The following is a 15,339-nucleotide window of genomic DNA, read 5'->3' on the forward strand; positions in this document are numbered from 1 at the left end:
TTCTGTTAACAAGAGATGGGATGTAGGGGACAGGGGAATGAGAAGCTGCCAGGGAACCTGCTGTGCAGGCTACTGGGAGCGACAAACACTGGCAGGGAGGGGGAAAGGCTACAGAGGCTTCGACTTAACCACTTGACAGATGCCCGGTGCTTGCTGCACTGTCCGCCCGCCTGGCTCACGCCCCGGAAGTTCTTAGTCCGGCTCTGCAGGTGATCCCAGAACTCTTTTGAGCAGCCCAGGTCTCACGCTCCGGAGCAGGCCGGTCCTCGGGAAAACAGCGCTGAGTTGTTTTTTTCTTAACTATCACTGACAAATTCTGTCTCAACATCAGTCTAAGTCTACAGTCAGAGACAAAGGGTTGACACACACACAGTCTGTCCGGTAACAAAAACCACAACAGAAACAAGATAGCAACAGCGGGGGTGGGGGGGGTGGGGAGGGGTGGGGGGTACACGAGTATATCTAAGCACATTCATCCGCTCTTGGACTTGTATAACCAGCCAAACTCGACTTCCTCATGGGGTCGGATTCTGAGCAGGTGTACTGAGCAGGTGTACTGAGTAGGTGTACTGAGCAGGTGTACTGAGCAAGTGTACTGAGCAGGTGTACCGAGTAGGTGTACCGAGTAGATGTGCTGCCACAGCCCTATAACCCCAGCACCAGGAAGGTAGCCAGAAGACTGCCACAATTGGGAACCCACTGTAGTCTACGTAGAGCATTTTAAGCTAGAAATGATACATAGTGAAACCCTGTCTCAAAACAAATGAAAAACATGTATGTTGAAATGCTGGTGGTGAAGAATTGTGGCAAAATGCTTGCCTAGCATGAGCATGACCCATAAGCAAACAAACACCTCCGCCGCTGCCCCACCCCCCACCCTGGAAAAAAGAAAGAGAAGACAGAGGAGGGAACAAAGGCTGGGAGAAGGCTCAGTACAACACAACAGTGCTGATTGACAAACATGAGGGCCTGAGCTTAGACCTTAGCACACACTTCAAAACTATGGGCACCGCAAGCTCAGCTAAGTGCTCCTATTAGCTTAGCACTGGGGAAGGAAAGAGGGGGACAGGAGGAGAGGGGGAGAGGGTATAGGGGGAGAAGGGAGGAGGGGGACCGGGGGACAGGGAGAATGGGGAAGGGGAGAGGGAGAGGGAGTTCAGCAGTTAATTCGATGCTCTTGCAGAGCACCTAGGTTCAATTCCTAGCACTTACAAAGTGGCTCACAACTGTCTGTCAATCACTTCCAAGAGATCTGACATCCCCTTCTGGCCTCCTTGAACACGAGGCATGCTTGCGACCAAAATGCATACAGGTGAGCTAAACACACAAACACATAAAATAAAATAATAGGGTGGAAATCAATTAAGTAGACTCTGGTCTACACACACACACACACACACACACACACACGCAGACACTGCATGCACACCATGTAAAGGTATGATGGCCTAAACAACACCGGTAACAATTACTCTCATAGTGCTTACACCGTTAGGTATCAGAAGTAGTGGAGAGATGAGCCTGGGCACAGTGGCCTGGGACTGAAACCAACACTCAAAAGGCTTACGGGAGTGTGTATGTGTGTGTGTGGGGGGGGGGGGGGGATTCGGGGCCAACCTGGGCTACATCTTAAGTCCCTGTCTCAAACAAAACAAAAGTATGACACAGCTGGATGAAAAGGGTGCAGGGAGTAGACGGAAGGACAGGGACCCTCCAAGAAGCAGGCAGCAAGATACATCGCAGCGCTGTGGGAGCCCCTGAGCCGGTCTTTATAATCTTCCTCTCCCCTGGGTGAGCGAGCTGAGGTCTGGGCCTTGCCTGTAGGGTGAGAAGGTGAAGGCGCTGGGGTCTGGGCCTTGCCTGTAGGGTGAGAAGGTGAAGGCGCTGGGGTCTGGGCTTTGCCTGTTGGGTGAGATGGTGATCGCGCCTAGGCCTTGCCTATGGGGTGAGAAGGTGAAGGCGCTGGGGTCTGGGTCTTGCCTTTGGGGTGAGAAGGTGAAAGCGCTGGGGTCTGGGCCTTGCCTTTGGGGTGAGATGGTGAACGCGCTGGGGTCTGGGTCTTGCCTTTGGGGTGACAAGGTAAAGGCGCTGGGGTCTGGACCTTGCCTGTGGGGTGGGACTGACTGGAGCAAAGCAGCTGCTCATTCTGGCTCCACCTTACACAGGAAGTGGTTCTTCACCACACTGACCACATCCCCAGGTTGCCTTGGAAACACTCTGTGGGGGCAGGAAAAGTTGGGGCACAGTCGCCCAGCAACAGGTGGTAGCCTCCCTTCCGCCTTCTTCTGAGGCCAGCCCTCCAGGGCCTTTCAGATCGCTGCGCGCACACACACCCTCCCGGCATGCACTGGGAAGAAGGGCTCTGAAAACGGCGAAATCCAAGATTGAAGCAAGGTGACAGGTGAGGTGAGGGGTGCGGAAGCAACTGCAAATGGGGGACTGGTGGCAGAGATGTGGACAAATACCAACAAGGGAAGCAGACAGGCCAGTGATTGGGCAGAGCTGGGGAAGCTGGATAGGTGCCGGGCCACAGACCTGGTACAGCCAGATAGCACAACAGGGCCACCTCCAAGGAGAGCGGTTAGGTGGCTCAAAGAGTAGGTGCATATGGAAGGGAGGGGCCAGCAAGGGGTTTCTCTCTCATTCCAAGTCTCCTCACTTGAGACTGAGGCAAGACCTGAGAGCCCAGACCTTTGATCTGTCATCAGAGGTGGGGGGTGGGGCTGGAGGGGAAGTAAGGCCTGCGACTGTGCAGGGGAGCCTCAGCCAGCTCTGGCTTGTTCTCCGGCCTCTCCTGGTTTGCTCTTGACCTCTCTGGGACCCTTTGCTCCTCTCTAGTTTTGCCACCCATGCTCAATAAGCCAATTAGAAGAGCCGAATTAACAGTGGGTAGGGGTGGGGGTGGGAGCAGGAACGCAAGATGAGGGACAAAGAGATCCAGCACTCCCGACTCCCAATCTGTCTCTGAGGTTCTGAAGTAAAGTTACAGTTTAAAAAAAAGGCCAATGATGTGCAGTCCCAGTGACATGCAGTCTAAGCACTGTCTCATCCTGTGCCACGGTCAAGTTGTTAGAACCGTTGTTGAATCTCTTTCCAGGAAACGGGATATCCTCTGGTTGCTGTCCTTTCCTTCTCCCAGTGGAGACGTTCCTGACTGTTCTGAGTCCACACTGAGTCTCCCAGATGCCAGTGACGCCTCAGCAGCCCTCTGGGCACACGGAGGGGCTCCCTGAGCCTACAGCGGAGGCAGCAGTGTGGGTAGTAATCCCCTGTGGACCTTGTATTCCCATCATGCTGGGCCTGGCCTCTCTCACAGCCTTCTTCATCATAACTACTGCTGTACTGGCCGAACGCCTGTTCCGCCGCCCGCAACCAGACCCCAGCCAGCGTGCCCCCACCCTAGTCTGGCGCCCTGGAGGAGAACTGTGGATTGAGCCCACGAGCAGCGCCCGGGAGCGCTCTGAGGATTGGTACGGCTCCTCCATGCCTCTGCTGATGGACAGGGCTCCAGGTCCCCCAACACCCGGTGGCACCTTAGAGGGCAGAGCAACTGCTCCACCAGCCACTTCAGCCCCATACTCTTCCCTCAGTTCTCTAGTTCCTCAGACCCCACCAGAAGTCCCAGCCCAGAGCACCTTCTGGAGGCCTCAGACCCAAGAGGAGAGGCCCCATGACACAAGCCTGGTGAGCTGGGTTGGGTCTGAGCCCATGCCAGAGGCTGGCTTGCAGGTTGGGAGCCCCAGGCCTTGGAGGCCGAGGCAAGGGAGCCTGGAACCTGATTGGGGTCTCCAGCCTCGGGTCACCCTGGAGCAGATCTCAGCATTCTGGAAGAGGGAAGGCCGGACCAGCGTGGGCTTCTGAGTCTTCAGGACCTGTAAGACTAACTCCCACCTCAGAGGGACTACAGGGGTCAGCTCCAGCCTTAGGCCTGACCCTTGCGCTGGAAATTTTGTGTGGAAATTTCTGTCTTCTGCACCTGGCTGGTGGGCAGGCTAAGAGTGTGGACAGCCTGCACTCCAAGGCTTGCCTGAAGTTCAGCTTAGGTTAAAATGCCTAAGTCGTGACTCTGAGAATTGAAGGCAAGTCTAGCTGGCTACAGGCCAGAAGGCTTCAAGATGGCACGTCAGGGTACAAACTTACCTAAGACAGCCTATCCTGTATGGGATGCTGACCATCAGCCCAGAGCTGGTAGTTATGAGTGTCAGTCATGTGGTCTGGAGATGGCAAGAATCTTGCTCTCCAGAGCCACAAACCCTATCTGTGCCTGGCCACTCTCTCCCACCACTGTGAGGCCCTCCAGGAAAACACAGAGGACAAATCCAGGAGGTGTCTTTGATTCCGTACAAATAATGGCCTTGGCCACTAAACAGCAACATGGGATTTGATGGGCCACACTGGAGAGGCTGTCCTTGCCTGGAATTGGGACACAGAACCAAAACAGATCAGTAGGCTCCTCTGCCCCCTGACTTATGGCTGCACACATCCTACAGTACAGTTTTATTATTCTGTGTTAAGACAAGCATGGCCTATCGAGAACTGAGTTTGTTCCAATATGGGAATGAAGATTTTTTCCCAGAGAAAGGTCACTCCCCAAACATAGCCTCTGCCATCTTTCCCTCCAGCTTGCTGGAGTGGTCTAGAGAGGCAGGTTTGCTGTGGGGCAGACTTACTTACAGTGATCCATACCATAGAAACGGAGTCCCGAATACCCGTGTGCCCACCAGCTGACAACTTCTTTAGGAGAGGGGTTCGCAGTGGGGAAGATGGAGCTTTCGGCATCTGGAAATCTGACTTTCCAAACTTCAGTCAAGAGTATGACGATCCTGCCGTATGTTTACTTTTTGTTTCATTATTTACTTTATATTTTTACTTAAATCGGTTCACTGTATGCTTAATAAATTTGTTTTAAAGTGAATCCTTTTTGTATGACCTCTGTAAGTGGGAAATCAGTATTTCCAGTATTACTTGCCACAAGTTCAAAAAAAAAAAAAAAAAAAAAAAAAAAGCCAGGCCAGGCCTGCCAGTGGCTGAATCGCAGCACTCAGGAAGCTGAGAGCTGAGGCAGAGGGATCTAGGCTAACCAACACCAAATTGCAACCTGACTCAAAAGAAAACAGAAACACGAAAATAAATACAATGTAGACAATGAAGCCCTAAGGAAACAGTGTTGCCTACTGGAGACTTTGACCTCAAACTCTGCTCCTTGTTAAAAGAAAAGAGGATGAGCCAGAGGTGGTGGGACAAGCCTGAAATGTCAGCACTCGGGAGGCTGAGGTGGGAGATCCCAAGTTCAAGGCCAGCCTGGGCTACTTAGTAAGACTCTGTCAAAGGAAAGAAAGGATGAAAAAGTGTGAGGGAAAGGGGACGGAAGGGAGAGGATTTTGGATTGCAGCGTACACAGAGCTCAATAGGGAGGAATGAGTAAGAGCATAGATAATTAGACACATTAGCTGGGGAGAAGCATGGCTGTGATGAGCAGGGATGAGCATGCTCTAGCAGAAGATGCTGGGTCCTGTAACGCTAGTTGCAGGGGATCTGAGGCTCTCTTATGTCTCCATGAGCATATACATACATGTAGGGCACACACACATACACACACACACACACATGCACACACATGGAGAGAAAATCTGCTCTAGATCAGAGTCCCGGTCGCACTCCTCACCTCTGCCCACTCCTCCCCTTCAGGGCTCAGTACTCATCCTTAGCATCTTGCCATCGGAGTTCTGGGATGGCAGAGTCTCTTGGCACCCGATGGGGCCACCAAGCTTTCCCCCTACTACAGAGTGGCCTGGTCCGGCCTCAGCTCGGGTTAAGCTTCTCCCTCTTTCATTTGTACAAACCACACACAGACACACGGCATATAAGTAACTAAAATCAAACAACTCTTTAAAAATATGGATGCAAATATGGGTGGTGGTGGTGCAGATCTTTAATCCCAGCAGGGGCAGGCAGATCTCTGAAGCCAGCCTGGTCTGCAGAGTGAGTTCCAAAACAATGAGGCCTACACAGAGAAAACCTGTCTTGGTAAAAAAGAAAAAAAGAAAAGAAAGATGCATTTTACTCTTTTTTTTATTTCAAACTTTTTATTTTTATTTTAAAAAGATTTACTTATTTTTTATTTTCTGTGTGTGAGCCTCTTGTCTGAATGTATGTACACCATGTGCCTGGTGCCCACAGAGAGCAGACGAGGTCACTAGATCTCCTAAAACAGTAGTGATGGCTGTGAGCTGCTATGTGGGTGCTGGGAATCGAACCCAGGTTCTCTGAAAGAGCAGGCAGTGCTCTTAGCCCTTAAGCCATCTCTCAACCCCACCTTTGCCCCTGTGCCCCCTTTTTGAGGTCGCCTAGAACTCACAACTCTCCTGTGTGCTGGGTTGGGGTAACAGGCATGCCAGAGAGCACCTTCTCTTCTCCACTTCATTTTAATTGTTAATTTTGATGGTTTTCTCCTCCTTAATGTCTTTGGGAACTGAAAACACAATAAACAAATACAGCAATACTGTGTCCAAACTGTGTGCTTATCCAGCACTTTTGCCCTCTGGAATTCTAAGTCAAAGCTAAGCTTGTATGTTGAGACAGACATTCCTTACTTAAGCTTTGTAATTAGGGGCTGTGAGCTCAGCTTTGTCAGGACTGGATCAGAGGGAGACTACTAAGACCAAGCTTGAGGGCACTCTAATTTGGATTTTTTTTTTTTTTTGAGAAAAACTACATTTATTCTCCTAGACCTATGAAGGCCATAGGTGTGAGAACAGGGGTTGCTGAATTTTTCAGGCAGTCCCCCAAACAAGCCCAAACCGGCAGGGTTGACAGAAAACGTTTTCTGCTTTTGAAAGTTTTTGTTTTTAGTACTTCCCAAGTGACTTAGTTATGGCTTCTATTGCTATGATGAAACACCGTGACCAAAAGCAACTTTGGAAGGAACTGGTGTATTTCAGCTTACAACCCGCAGTCCACCCTCCACGGAAGTCAGGCCAGGAACTCACAGGCAGCAGACACAGTGCCCGGATCCATGAACGGAGCAGAGGCCATGGAGGCATGCTGCTTACTGCCTTGCTCCTCACCGTTTGCTTAGCTTGGTTTCCTACAGCACCCGGAACCACCAGCCAGTAATACCACCACATACAAGGACCTTGACCCTACCACATCAACTGCCAGGAGAAAATTTGGATCTTAAATATCTGGAAAAGACCAATTCTTACAGGCTTGGTCCTCAGGGTTGCTCTGTTGGGAGGTGAGGAAACCTTTAAAGGCAGGGCTTGTGGGAGTTCACTGGGGGTGTATACCTCAGGAGCTGTTAGTATCCTGGCCCATTCGGTCTCTATGGCTCCCACCTATGAGTGCTTTTGCTCTGTGTGCATTTCTACAGTATGTACGGCTGCCTAAATGCAGGCAAAAGCAACTCCTATTTTCTCTCAGTGGAAATATTCCCTCCTGGAAACTCAAGTTTCCCATCTGGAACACTCCCCATCCCCCCACCCGCTGCTTCCCCATCCCCCGACTCCCTACCTCCCACCCCTGCGAGACTGTATAAATGTGTAATGAGAAATGTCAGAAAGAAGAGAGTTCCTTGGCGCTTCCAGCCAGTTATTCCCCATGCTGAGGTGGGTCTTCATTGACTGCAGCTGGTTTTGATTCATCCATGAGTATAAACTCATTGGTTCACCACGCTGGATTTGGGTGGGTAAGTTGTTTATTTGGTCTGTGTTCTGTTTACTATCTGTGGTGAATAGGCATTTGTCTTTGCGTCGTCAGGAAAAGCTCATGATTCAGACCCACTGATGAATGGATTGAAACCAGCAGACCTGAGGCCAGGTGTGCGCCGGTGTCTGCAGGTCCAGAGAGCCAGGCTCATCATCAGGCTGGGCTGAGGCGCTAGCATGAGCCTTTGGGCTGAAGTCTACTTTGAGCGGCACAATAATGATATTCCTTTTCAAAAGAGAAAAAAAAACTGAACTGAAAGAATTTTTGTTTTGGGAGGACAGAGGAGTCTTGTTAGAGATTTCTCTGTTCCACCACAGTGAATGCAAATTTACCAAGTAAAAGCCAGAGACAATTCTCAGGAGTCGGGGAGGTTCCATGGGAGGAATACCAGTTTGGTGGGGTTCTTGTTTGGATTTGTTTTAATTTCTTTTTTAGATTTATCTATTTTATTTTGTGTGTGGGAGTTTTGACTGTATTTACATATGTGTGCCACATGTATGTTTACAGATGGTTGTGAGCTACCATGTGGATACTGAGAACTAAACCTGATTTCTCTGCAAGAACAGAACACACTCTTACCTCCTGAGGTGTCTCTCTAGCCCTTGTTTGGTTTTTAAGACAAAGTCATGTTATGTAGCCCGGGCTGGTCTGTCTAACTACCAGTCCCCCTGCCTGATTTTCCCAAATATTGGAATGTCAGACACACACGTAATATGTGGAGGTCAGTCGTTTCCGCCAACTATTTTCCTAGAACACGGTCTGTCTGATTCAGCACACACACACACACACACACACACACACACACACACACCATGCATGTGAACGTCAGAGGACAGCTTACAGGAGTTGGTTACTTTCTGCCGTGTAAGTTCTTGGAATTGGACTCAGGTTATCAGGGCTGGCAACAGGTGCCTTTTTCCACTGATCCATCTCATTGGCCCTCTCCACTTCATTTTTTTTTTAAGTTTTATTTTATGTATACACCTGTTCTACCAGCACACATGTTTGTGTACACCTGTGTGCAGTGCCCACAGAAGCCAGAAGAGGGCGTCAGATTCCCCTAGGACTCGAGTTAGAGGTGCAGTGATCCACTACTGGGTGGGTGCTAGAAATGGAACCTGGGTGCTCCGAAAGAGCACCCTGCAGCTCAGTCACTGGACTGCCATCACTCCAGGCAAACCTTTGGTATTTGAACATGTTGAGTTCACAGCCTTCCTGCCGTCTCACCCACTGAACAATCTCCCCATCTGGGCATTAGTTGTATTTTCAGTCTTGAACCTTCTTCCCTCAGCTTCTGTAACCCTATGGTACCCCCCCCCCATCCTGTCTTCTTTTTTAGGGATCAGACCTGACTAACCCTTCTCTGTCTCCACACGCTCTTCCCAGTCAGTTTTACCCAGAGCTTCAACTTCAGCTGCCTTTGCCTGAATGATCCCAGAGTTTCTACCTCCAGCTGCAGCAGATATGGTCCCCATATATCTATTCTCTTATTCAGCAGGAACACCAGTATGGTTTGTAACTGGCTTCATGGCCACCCAAAAGAAGGCCCCACTCCCCAGAATCCCTGGTAGCTAAGCATGGCTATGTAACTGGGCTAGAATTCAGACATGGTATGGAACATCACTGCTGCGGGCAATGATATCTTAGGGACAGCTGAACAGTTAGAGCGGAGGAACTGGACGGTCTATGAAAGACCACACCAGCCCAGAATTGCCTACCTAGTGCTAGTGCATGTTAAAGCCCAACGTTTTATTTTATATATATCACTACCACTGTGGATGTTTGTAACCTGAAGTCAAACCTATGCCTTAACTAAATGCTTCGTGTTCCTTCAGTCATCCTTTCCCTTCCATGAGGGACCATACACTCAGGTCTCTCAAACTCAAGAGCTCCCTTGATAGACCTAGCCACTCCCTCACAATTATCTCCTCCACACACTCAGGGAAGCTTTCCTCTCGCCCCACCCCCAACCATCCCAAACGATCCATATTCTGCCCACTTCTGTCCCTACCCTCCTCCTGAGTTCTGGCTGTATGGCACCCACACTTCCTGAGGTCATTCACAATTCACTGGACGGTACCTAGTTACCTTCCTGTCTCCTTTTTTCCACATTGTATCTTGTGTTGGTCTGATCAGTGTGGCAAAATACCAGGTAAAAACTACTTAAAGGATGGAGGGTTTATTTCAGCTCCCAGCTTGAGGGTGTGGAAAGTGTGGCATTGAACACAAGTAGCTGCTCACATTTAACCCAAAGTCAGTGTGGCATTTGAATGAGAGCCACCATAGGCACATCTATTTGAATGTCTGGTTCTCAGTGGGTGGACTGTTTGGGAAGGATTAGGAGGTGTGACCTTGGAGGAGGTGTAGCCTTGGAGGAGGTGTGTCACTGGGGCTGGGTGATAAGATTTCAAAAGCCCAGGCCATTCAGGAATTTCGAAATCTCTGCCTTGTGTCTGTGGATCAAATATAAACTCTCAGCCTCAGGCCAGGCATGGTGGCGCACGCCTTTAATCCCAGTACTCAGGAGGCAGAAGCAGGCAGATTTCTGAGTTTGAGGCCAGCCCGGTCTACAAAGTGAGTTCCAGGACAGCCAGAGCTACACAGAGAAACCCTGCCTTGAAAAAAAAAACAAGAAACAAAAAACAACAACAAAAAAATAGCTCTCAGCCTCTTTTCCAGCACCATACCTACCTGCCTACCTCCATGCTCCCTGCCACGGTGGCCATGGACTTACCTCTGAAACTATAAGAAAGCCCCCAACTAAATGCTTTCTTTCCCGAGTTGCCTTGCTCATGATGTCTCTCCCACAGCAATAGAACAGTGACTAAGACAGCCAGGAAGCAGAGATCAGTGGAAGTTGGTTTTCAGTTCACTTGTTCCTTTTTGTTGAGCCCAAGTGCTACCCATAGCTAGGGTGACTCTTCCTACCTCACTTAACCCAGTTAGAACGCCAATATCGACATGCCCAGATGTTTATCTTCATGATGGTTCTAGATCCTGTCAAGTGATCAGTGCTAACCACCACGTATCTAAACTGAGCCTGCTGAAATGCTCACCCCTAAACCTCAGTAAACACTCCCCCCCTCTGTCTTTTTAACTATGCCCCTGTTTGTGTGAATCAGTGCATATAAGTGTGTAGATGCAAATGCGTGTGTGTAGATGTGTATAGGTTGGAGGTGGATGGCATGTCTCTTTTAACCACTCTCTACTTCATTTTTTGAGGCAGGGTCTCTCACTGAACTTGGGTTCTCCAATTGGCTGGCTGGCTGGCCAGTGAGCTTCTGAGACCCACCTGTCTCCCCCTCTCCAATGCTAGGGTTAAAGGACGTACGCCCGCATACCTGACTTTTAGGCGAATGTTAGGGATCTGAACTCAGGTCCCCACGTGTGTACAGAAGTACATTACTGAATGTCTCCCAACCTTTCTCCTGCTCCTCAAGATGTGTCCCAGTCTGGCCTCTAACTCTTGACCCTCCTGTCCTACCTCCATCTCCTGAGTGCTGGAATTATAGGCATGTGCCAGCTCATCTCTCTGACTTTTCTAGGAGAAGACAAAAATAGATTTTTAGGTAAAATAAGATAAAACAATAATTTCTTAAATGTTTATAAATCTTTACCTCTAAGATCTAAATGGAATAAATCTTGGCCATATGGATCATGTCCATCACCAGTCAAAGCTGAACAATTTGTCTGGAAAGACTTCAGAGTGGATGGATGGTCAGAGCCCCTTGTCTTGGCGTTTAGTGGTCACAGTCGGGGCAGCCGCTCTCAGATCACTATCCTCCACTTTTGCACTAGAGACATGTTGAGACAGATAATTGTTCCTTGTGACAAGCTTTCTTGGTATTTCAAAGCATCTCTACCAGCTAGGAGCCAATAGCATCCTCTTAGCTGTGACAGTGTGACACTGCCAAATGTCCTCCTGGCAGGGGAGGGAGCAGGAGCCACTGATCGAAATGGGGCATCTTAACCAAATGACACAACTTCCTGAACGTCAGGCAACCTACTCAAATGCCAAGAAAGACATCTAGAACCAAAAAAGGTTCTAGAAATTATAATGACTGCAAAAAATTTAATGGTAAAATTGGCATTGGGAGACTGAGTTCAAGAAGAAATATTTTCAACACGTTTTATGATATAAAGCAAAATGGTTTTTAATAGGAGGAAATAGTTGGGCATGGTGACACACACACGAGAGGCAGAGGCCAGCAGATTTTTGGGTGTTCAAGGGCAGCCTGGTCTGCATATCTGCCTAGTGAGCTCCAGGACAGCCAGAGTTACATAGTTTCCCTATGTACCTCTGTCTGTCCTGGAACTCACTCTGTAGACCAGGCTGGCCTCAACCTCAGAGATCCACCTGCCTCTGCCTCCTGAGTGCTGAGCCACCACTGTCAGCTTGGAGAAAAGCTTTTGAGGCAGGAAAGACAGTGTGTCTGTGGCGTTCACCTGGAGAGCACTCTGGAATCATCTGCAATTTCACTCCTGGAATCTGGGACTCCAGTTTCGGGGCAGAATGGAGCATCAGTAGTTGGGTTTCTGCAGCCACCACCGCGAAGCCACAAAAACTCAGGAAGCAACAGACCACAGGCAACGAATGAGGAGAGCAACAAGATTCCAGAGAGAAAGCAAGCAGGTTTGTGAGGAGCTGCCTAGAGGACCCTGAGCAGGAGAGAGAGAGCTGAGAGAGGAGAGACTGAGGCAGAGGCTTGGAGATGGTTCCAGAGGAAAGAGCTGAGAAGCCTGGAACCCCAGTTGTTAGAGGATTTCTCTCAACTGCTCGGCAAGGAATCAAGTGTGTGTGTGTGTGTGTGTGTGTGTACATGAAAGCAAGCTACTCAAGGCCAGGGAAAGAGCCACCTGCAGGATTAACCAAGCCAGTGCCAGGACTGACACAAAGCCAGGGCAGCTCCTGCCAGATTAGAACACTCAGAGGTCATGAAAGGAGGTAAACTACTCAGGAAGACCTTGCTTGTCCCAGTAACAGGCATGACTAACTGGAGACAGGATGTCCACTCCTTATCATAAAGATATCATTATCATAAGAATCCTGTGTAGGTCTGGTGTTTATCTGACAAGCAATATAAGATTAGCAGGCATAAGGAGGCAGAATGAAGAGACAATATAGAGTTGGGAGAAAATATTTGCAAGCAGCATTTGATAAGGGGTCAATATTTGCAAAGCATCAAGCACCTAGGCAGAGAGGCTGCAGCCACGACCTCATTTCTAGAGACTGATTTCCAGCAGAAACAACCTGGCTCACAGAGGCAGAAGGGAGGAGAGAGGACATCTCAGCTTCTCAGCTTGGGGTTAGGGAGAGATGGGAGCTGTGGCTAAAGGGTGAAAAATTGGAGTCAGACAGAAGAAATCAGTAACCATGTAAATCGATGTGTGCAGAGCTTAATTCAATCATCAGCATTGTATACAATGAAGCAAAAACAGAAAGATGAAAATTACAGGGACTAGGAGGGAATAGAGGCCCTGAGTCTGGGGTAAAACTAGCCACAGCGGTGACATCTGTCTTCCTACAGAGGTTTCCAGTGAGGTTGCTAAAAGCAACAAGCCAGCCGGGTGGCACAGTGGTGGTGGGGCATGCCTTTAATTCCTGCACTCGAGAGGCAGAACCAAGCAAGTCACTCTGAGTCTGAGGCAGGCTTGCTCTACGTAGTGGGTTTCGGGTCAGCCAGGGCTATACAGTGAGACTTTGTCTCAAAATAACACAGAACAAACAAACAAAAAACCAAGCTAGAGACATAAAATCATTCCACTGCTAAGGGCACCGCCACCAAGCCTGATAATCTGCATTTAACCCTGGAACACATATGGTGGGAAGTTGTGATTCTTTTTTGAAATGACAACCTTTGAATAATTATAACTTGGAAAAAAAAATCACAAAACCCTATCTGTAAAGACACCAAAGTGAAAAGCTCTCTGGGTCTCAAGACTTAAGTGTATAGTGTTCTCCTTTAAATCTCTCAGTCTCTTTGTCTCTGAGTTGTTGTCTCTCTGTTCTCTCCCTCTTCCTCTCAAAGCTCAGATTTAAACACAGAATGCATAATATTTCTTATCTTTTTTTTTGAGACAAGGTCTTACTATGTAGTCCCGGCTTGCCTCACACTAACAGATTCCCCCTGCCTCTGTCTCCTGAGTGCAGGGGCTAAAGATATGCACCATCAAACTTTCCCTTACCCTTATCTTAATAAATCTGATAACATAACTTCATTCTGGCTTGCCATGAAATCCATTTCCGTGTTATAGTCAAGGATCCAGCTTGAGGGGCTGGAGCAATGGCTCCCAAGTTAGGAGCATTGGGTGCTCTTCCAGAGGACCTGGGTTCAGTTCCCAGCACCCACATGGTTCCTTACCACAGTCTGTAGTTTCAGCTCCAGGGCATCTGACCTCTGACCTCCACAGGCACCAGGCATGCAAGGTTTATATACATACCCACAAAGCAAAACACTGGGGTTTTTGCTGTTGTTGTTGATTGCTTTGTTTTTAATTATTATATTCTATGTGTACGGATGTTTTGTCTGCCCATATGTATGTTCACCATGTGTATACACATCTGTATGTCCACTGTGTGTGTGTATGTACGTATGTATGTACATCGTATGTGTGTATGTCCCTCGGGATGTACTCTGCCACTGAGCTACATTCCAGCTCTTGTTTTCTTAGGACTGGCTCTTTCTATAATCCAGGCCAGCATTGATCCTTTGGCCTCAGCCTCTTGAAACTCTACCATGCTGGGTCTGGGGCTGCTCTGTAGGACTCCTGAATCTTTTAACTGAAGCACTAGAGAAAGAGGCTGCCCAGGGCCCACCACACTAGAGCTACATCAGGATGATCCCCTCACCCGATGGTTCCTTTAAGGGCTCTGCCAGTTTCCACCGACTGGAACATGTTAAAGACTGCCCTCACCATCAGAAGAAGCCTGCTATGCGCAGGGGTGGGTGCAAATTTACCAATGATCCAGTGATGAGATTTTTCTGTAGTTCAGAATCTGGCCTCACAGAACTGAGTTACCCAAGGCTTCAGAGCTGAAATATTGGGAGCTGTCTACAATGATCGATCACTCGGGACACCACAGGAACAAAGCCAGGGGATGCAGCAGCAGTTGGAGATGTTTACCTCCTTCCAGAGCAAGTGATAAATAATGTGTGTCTGCTCCATCAACACAACAGAGAGATCTTTTTTTAAACGCAAGATGGTTTCCAGAAATGTTCTGGCTTGCTAAGAGGTCCTGATGGCTTTAAATGCCTCCTCCCTTCCGTGGCCTTGGCACGGGACTCCTGGGCATGGAAGCAATCTCTCTCAGCTTCAGTTTGAGCTCTTGCTGTCCTTGAAGGAACACCTCCCTGCTCTGGCCTAACTTAGCTTCTGTTGGTGACTAGGTTGAACGGTGGGACAGGGTTCACTAGATGGCAGTGTAGGTAGGTGAGTAGGAGAGCAGATGGGCCTGTGTGTGAATGAGGTTGCCACCCAAGCTGGGCTTAGCACAGCACTAGGTTACCTTCGACATTGGGGTGAATATCTGATGACAAGACTGGGCTGGCAAGTCGGTGGAAGGATTCCCCTAGCTTTCTACTCCTTCCTGAGTGAAGTCTCTTTGTTTTGTTCTTACTTTTTTGAGACAAG

At 48.9% G+C, this 15,339-nt stretch overlaps 1 protein-coding gene across 2 annotated transcripts; it reads left to right on the forward strand.

Annotated features, from left to right (window-relative positions):
* The first annotated feature begins 1,708 nt into the window (after nt 1–1,708).
* On the forward strand, nt 1,709–4,978 carry AI467606 (expressed sequence AI467606). Of its 2 annotated transcripts, XM_006507162.4 has the most exons (3): nt 1,709–1,791; nt 2,166–2,401; nt 3,098–4,915. In XM_006507162.4, exon 3 carries the CDS (start codon nt 3,184–3,186, stop codon nt 3,859–3,861), a length of 678 nt encoding a protein of 225 aa, XP_006507225.1. In that variant the 5' UTR covers nt 1,709–1,791; nt 2,166–2,401; nt 3,098–3,183; the 3' UTR covers nt 3,862–4,915. The 2 variants fall into 2 exon arrangements, with proteins under 2 accessions (XP_006507225.1, NP_849232.1); NM_178901.3 differs by lacking the exon at nt 1,709–1,791 and having other exon boundaries at nt 2,365–2,401; nt 3,098–4,978.
* Nucleotides 4,979–15,339: the final 10,361 nt, after the last annotated feature.

Source organism: Mus musculus, chromosome 7, assembly GCF_000001635.26.
Source record: "Mus musculus strain C57BL/6J chromosome 7, GRCm38.p6 C57BL/6J".
Lineage (NCBI taxonomy): Eukaryota > Metazoa > Chordata > Mammalia > Rodentia > Muridae > Mus > Mus musculus.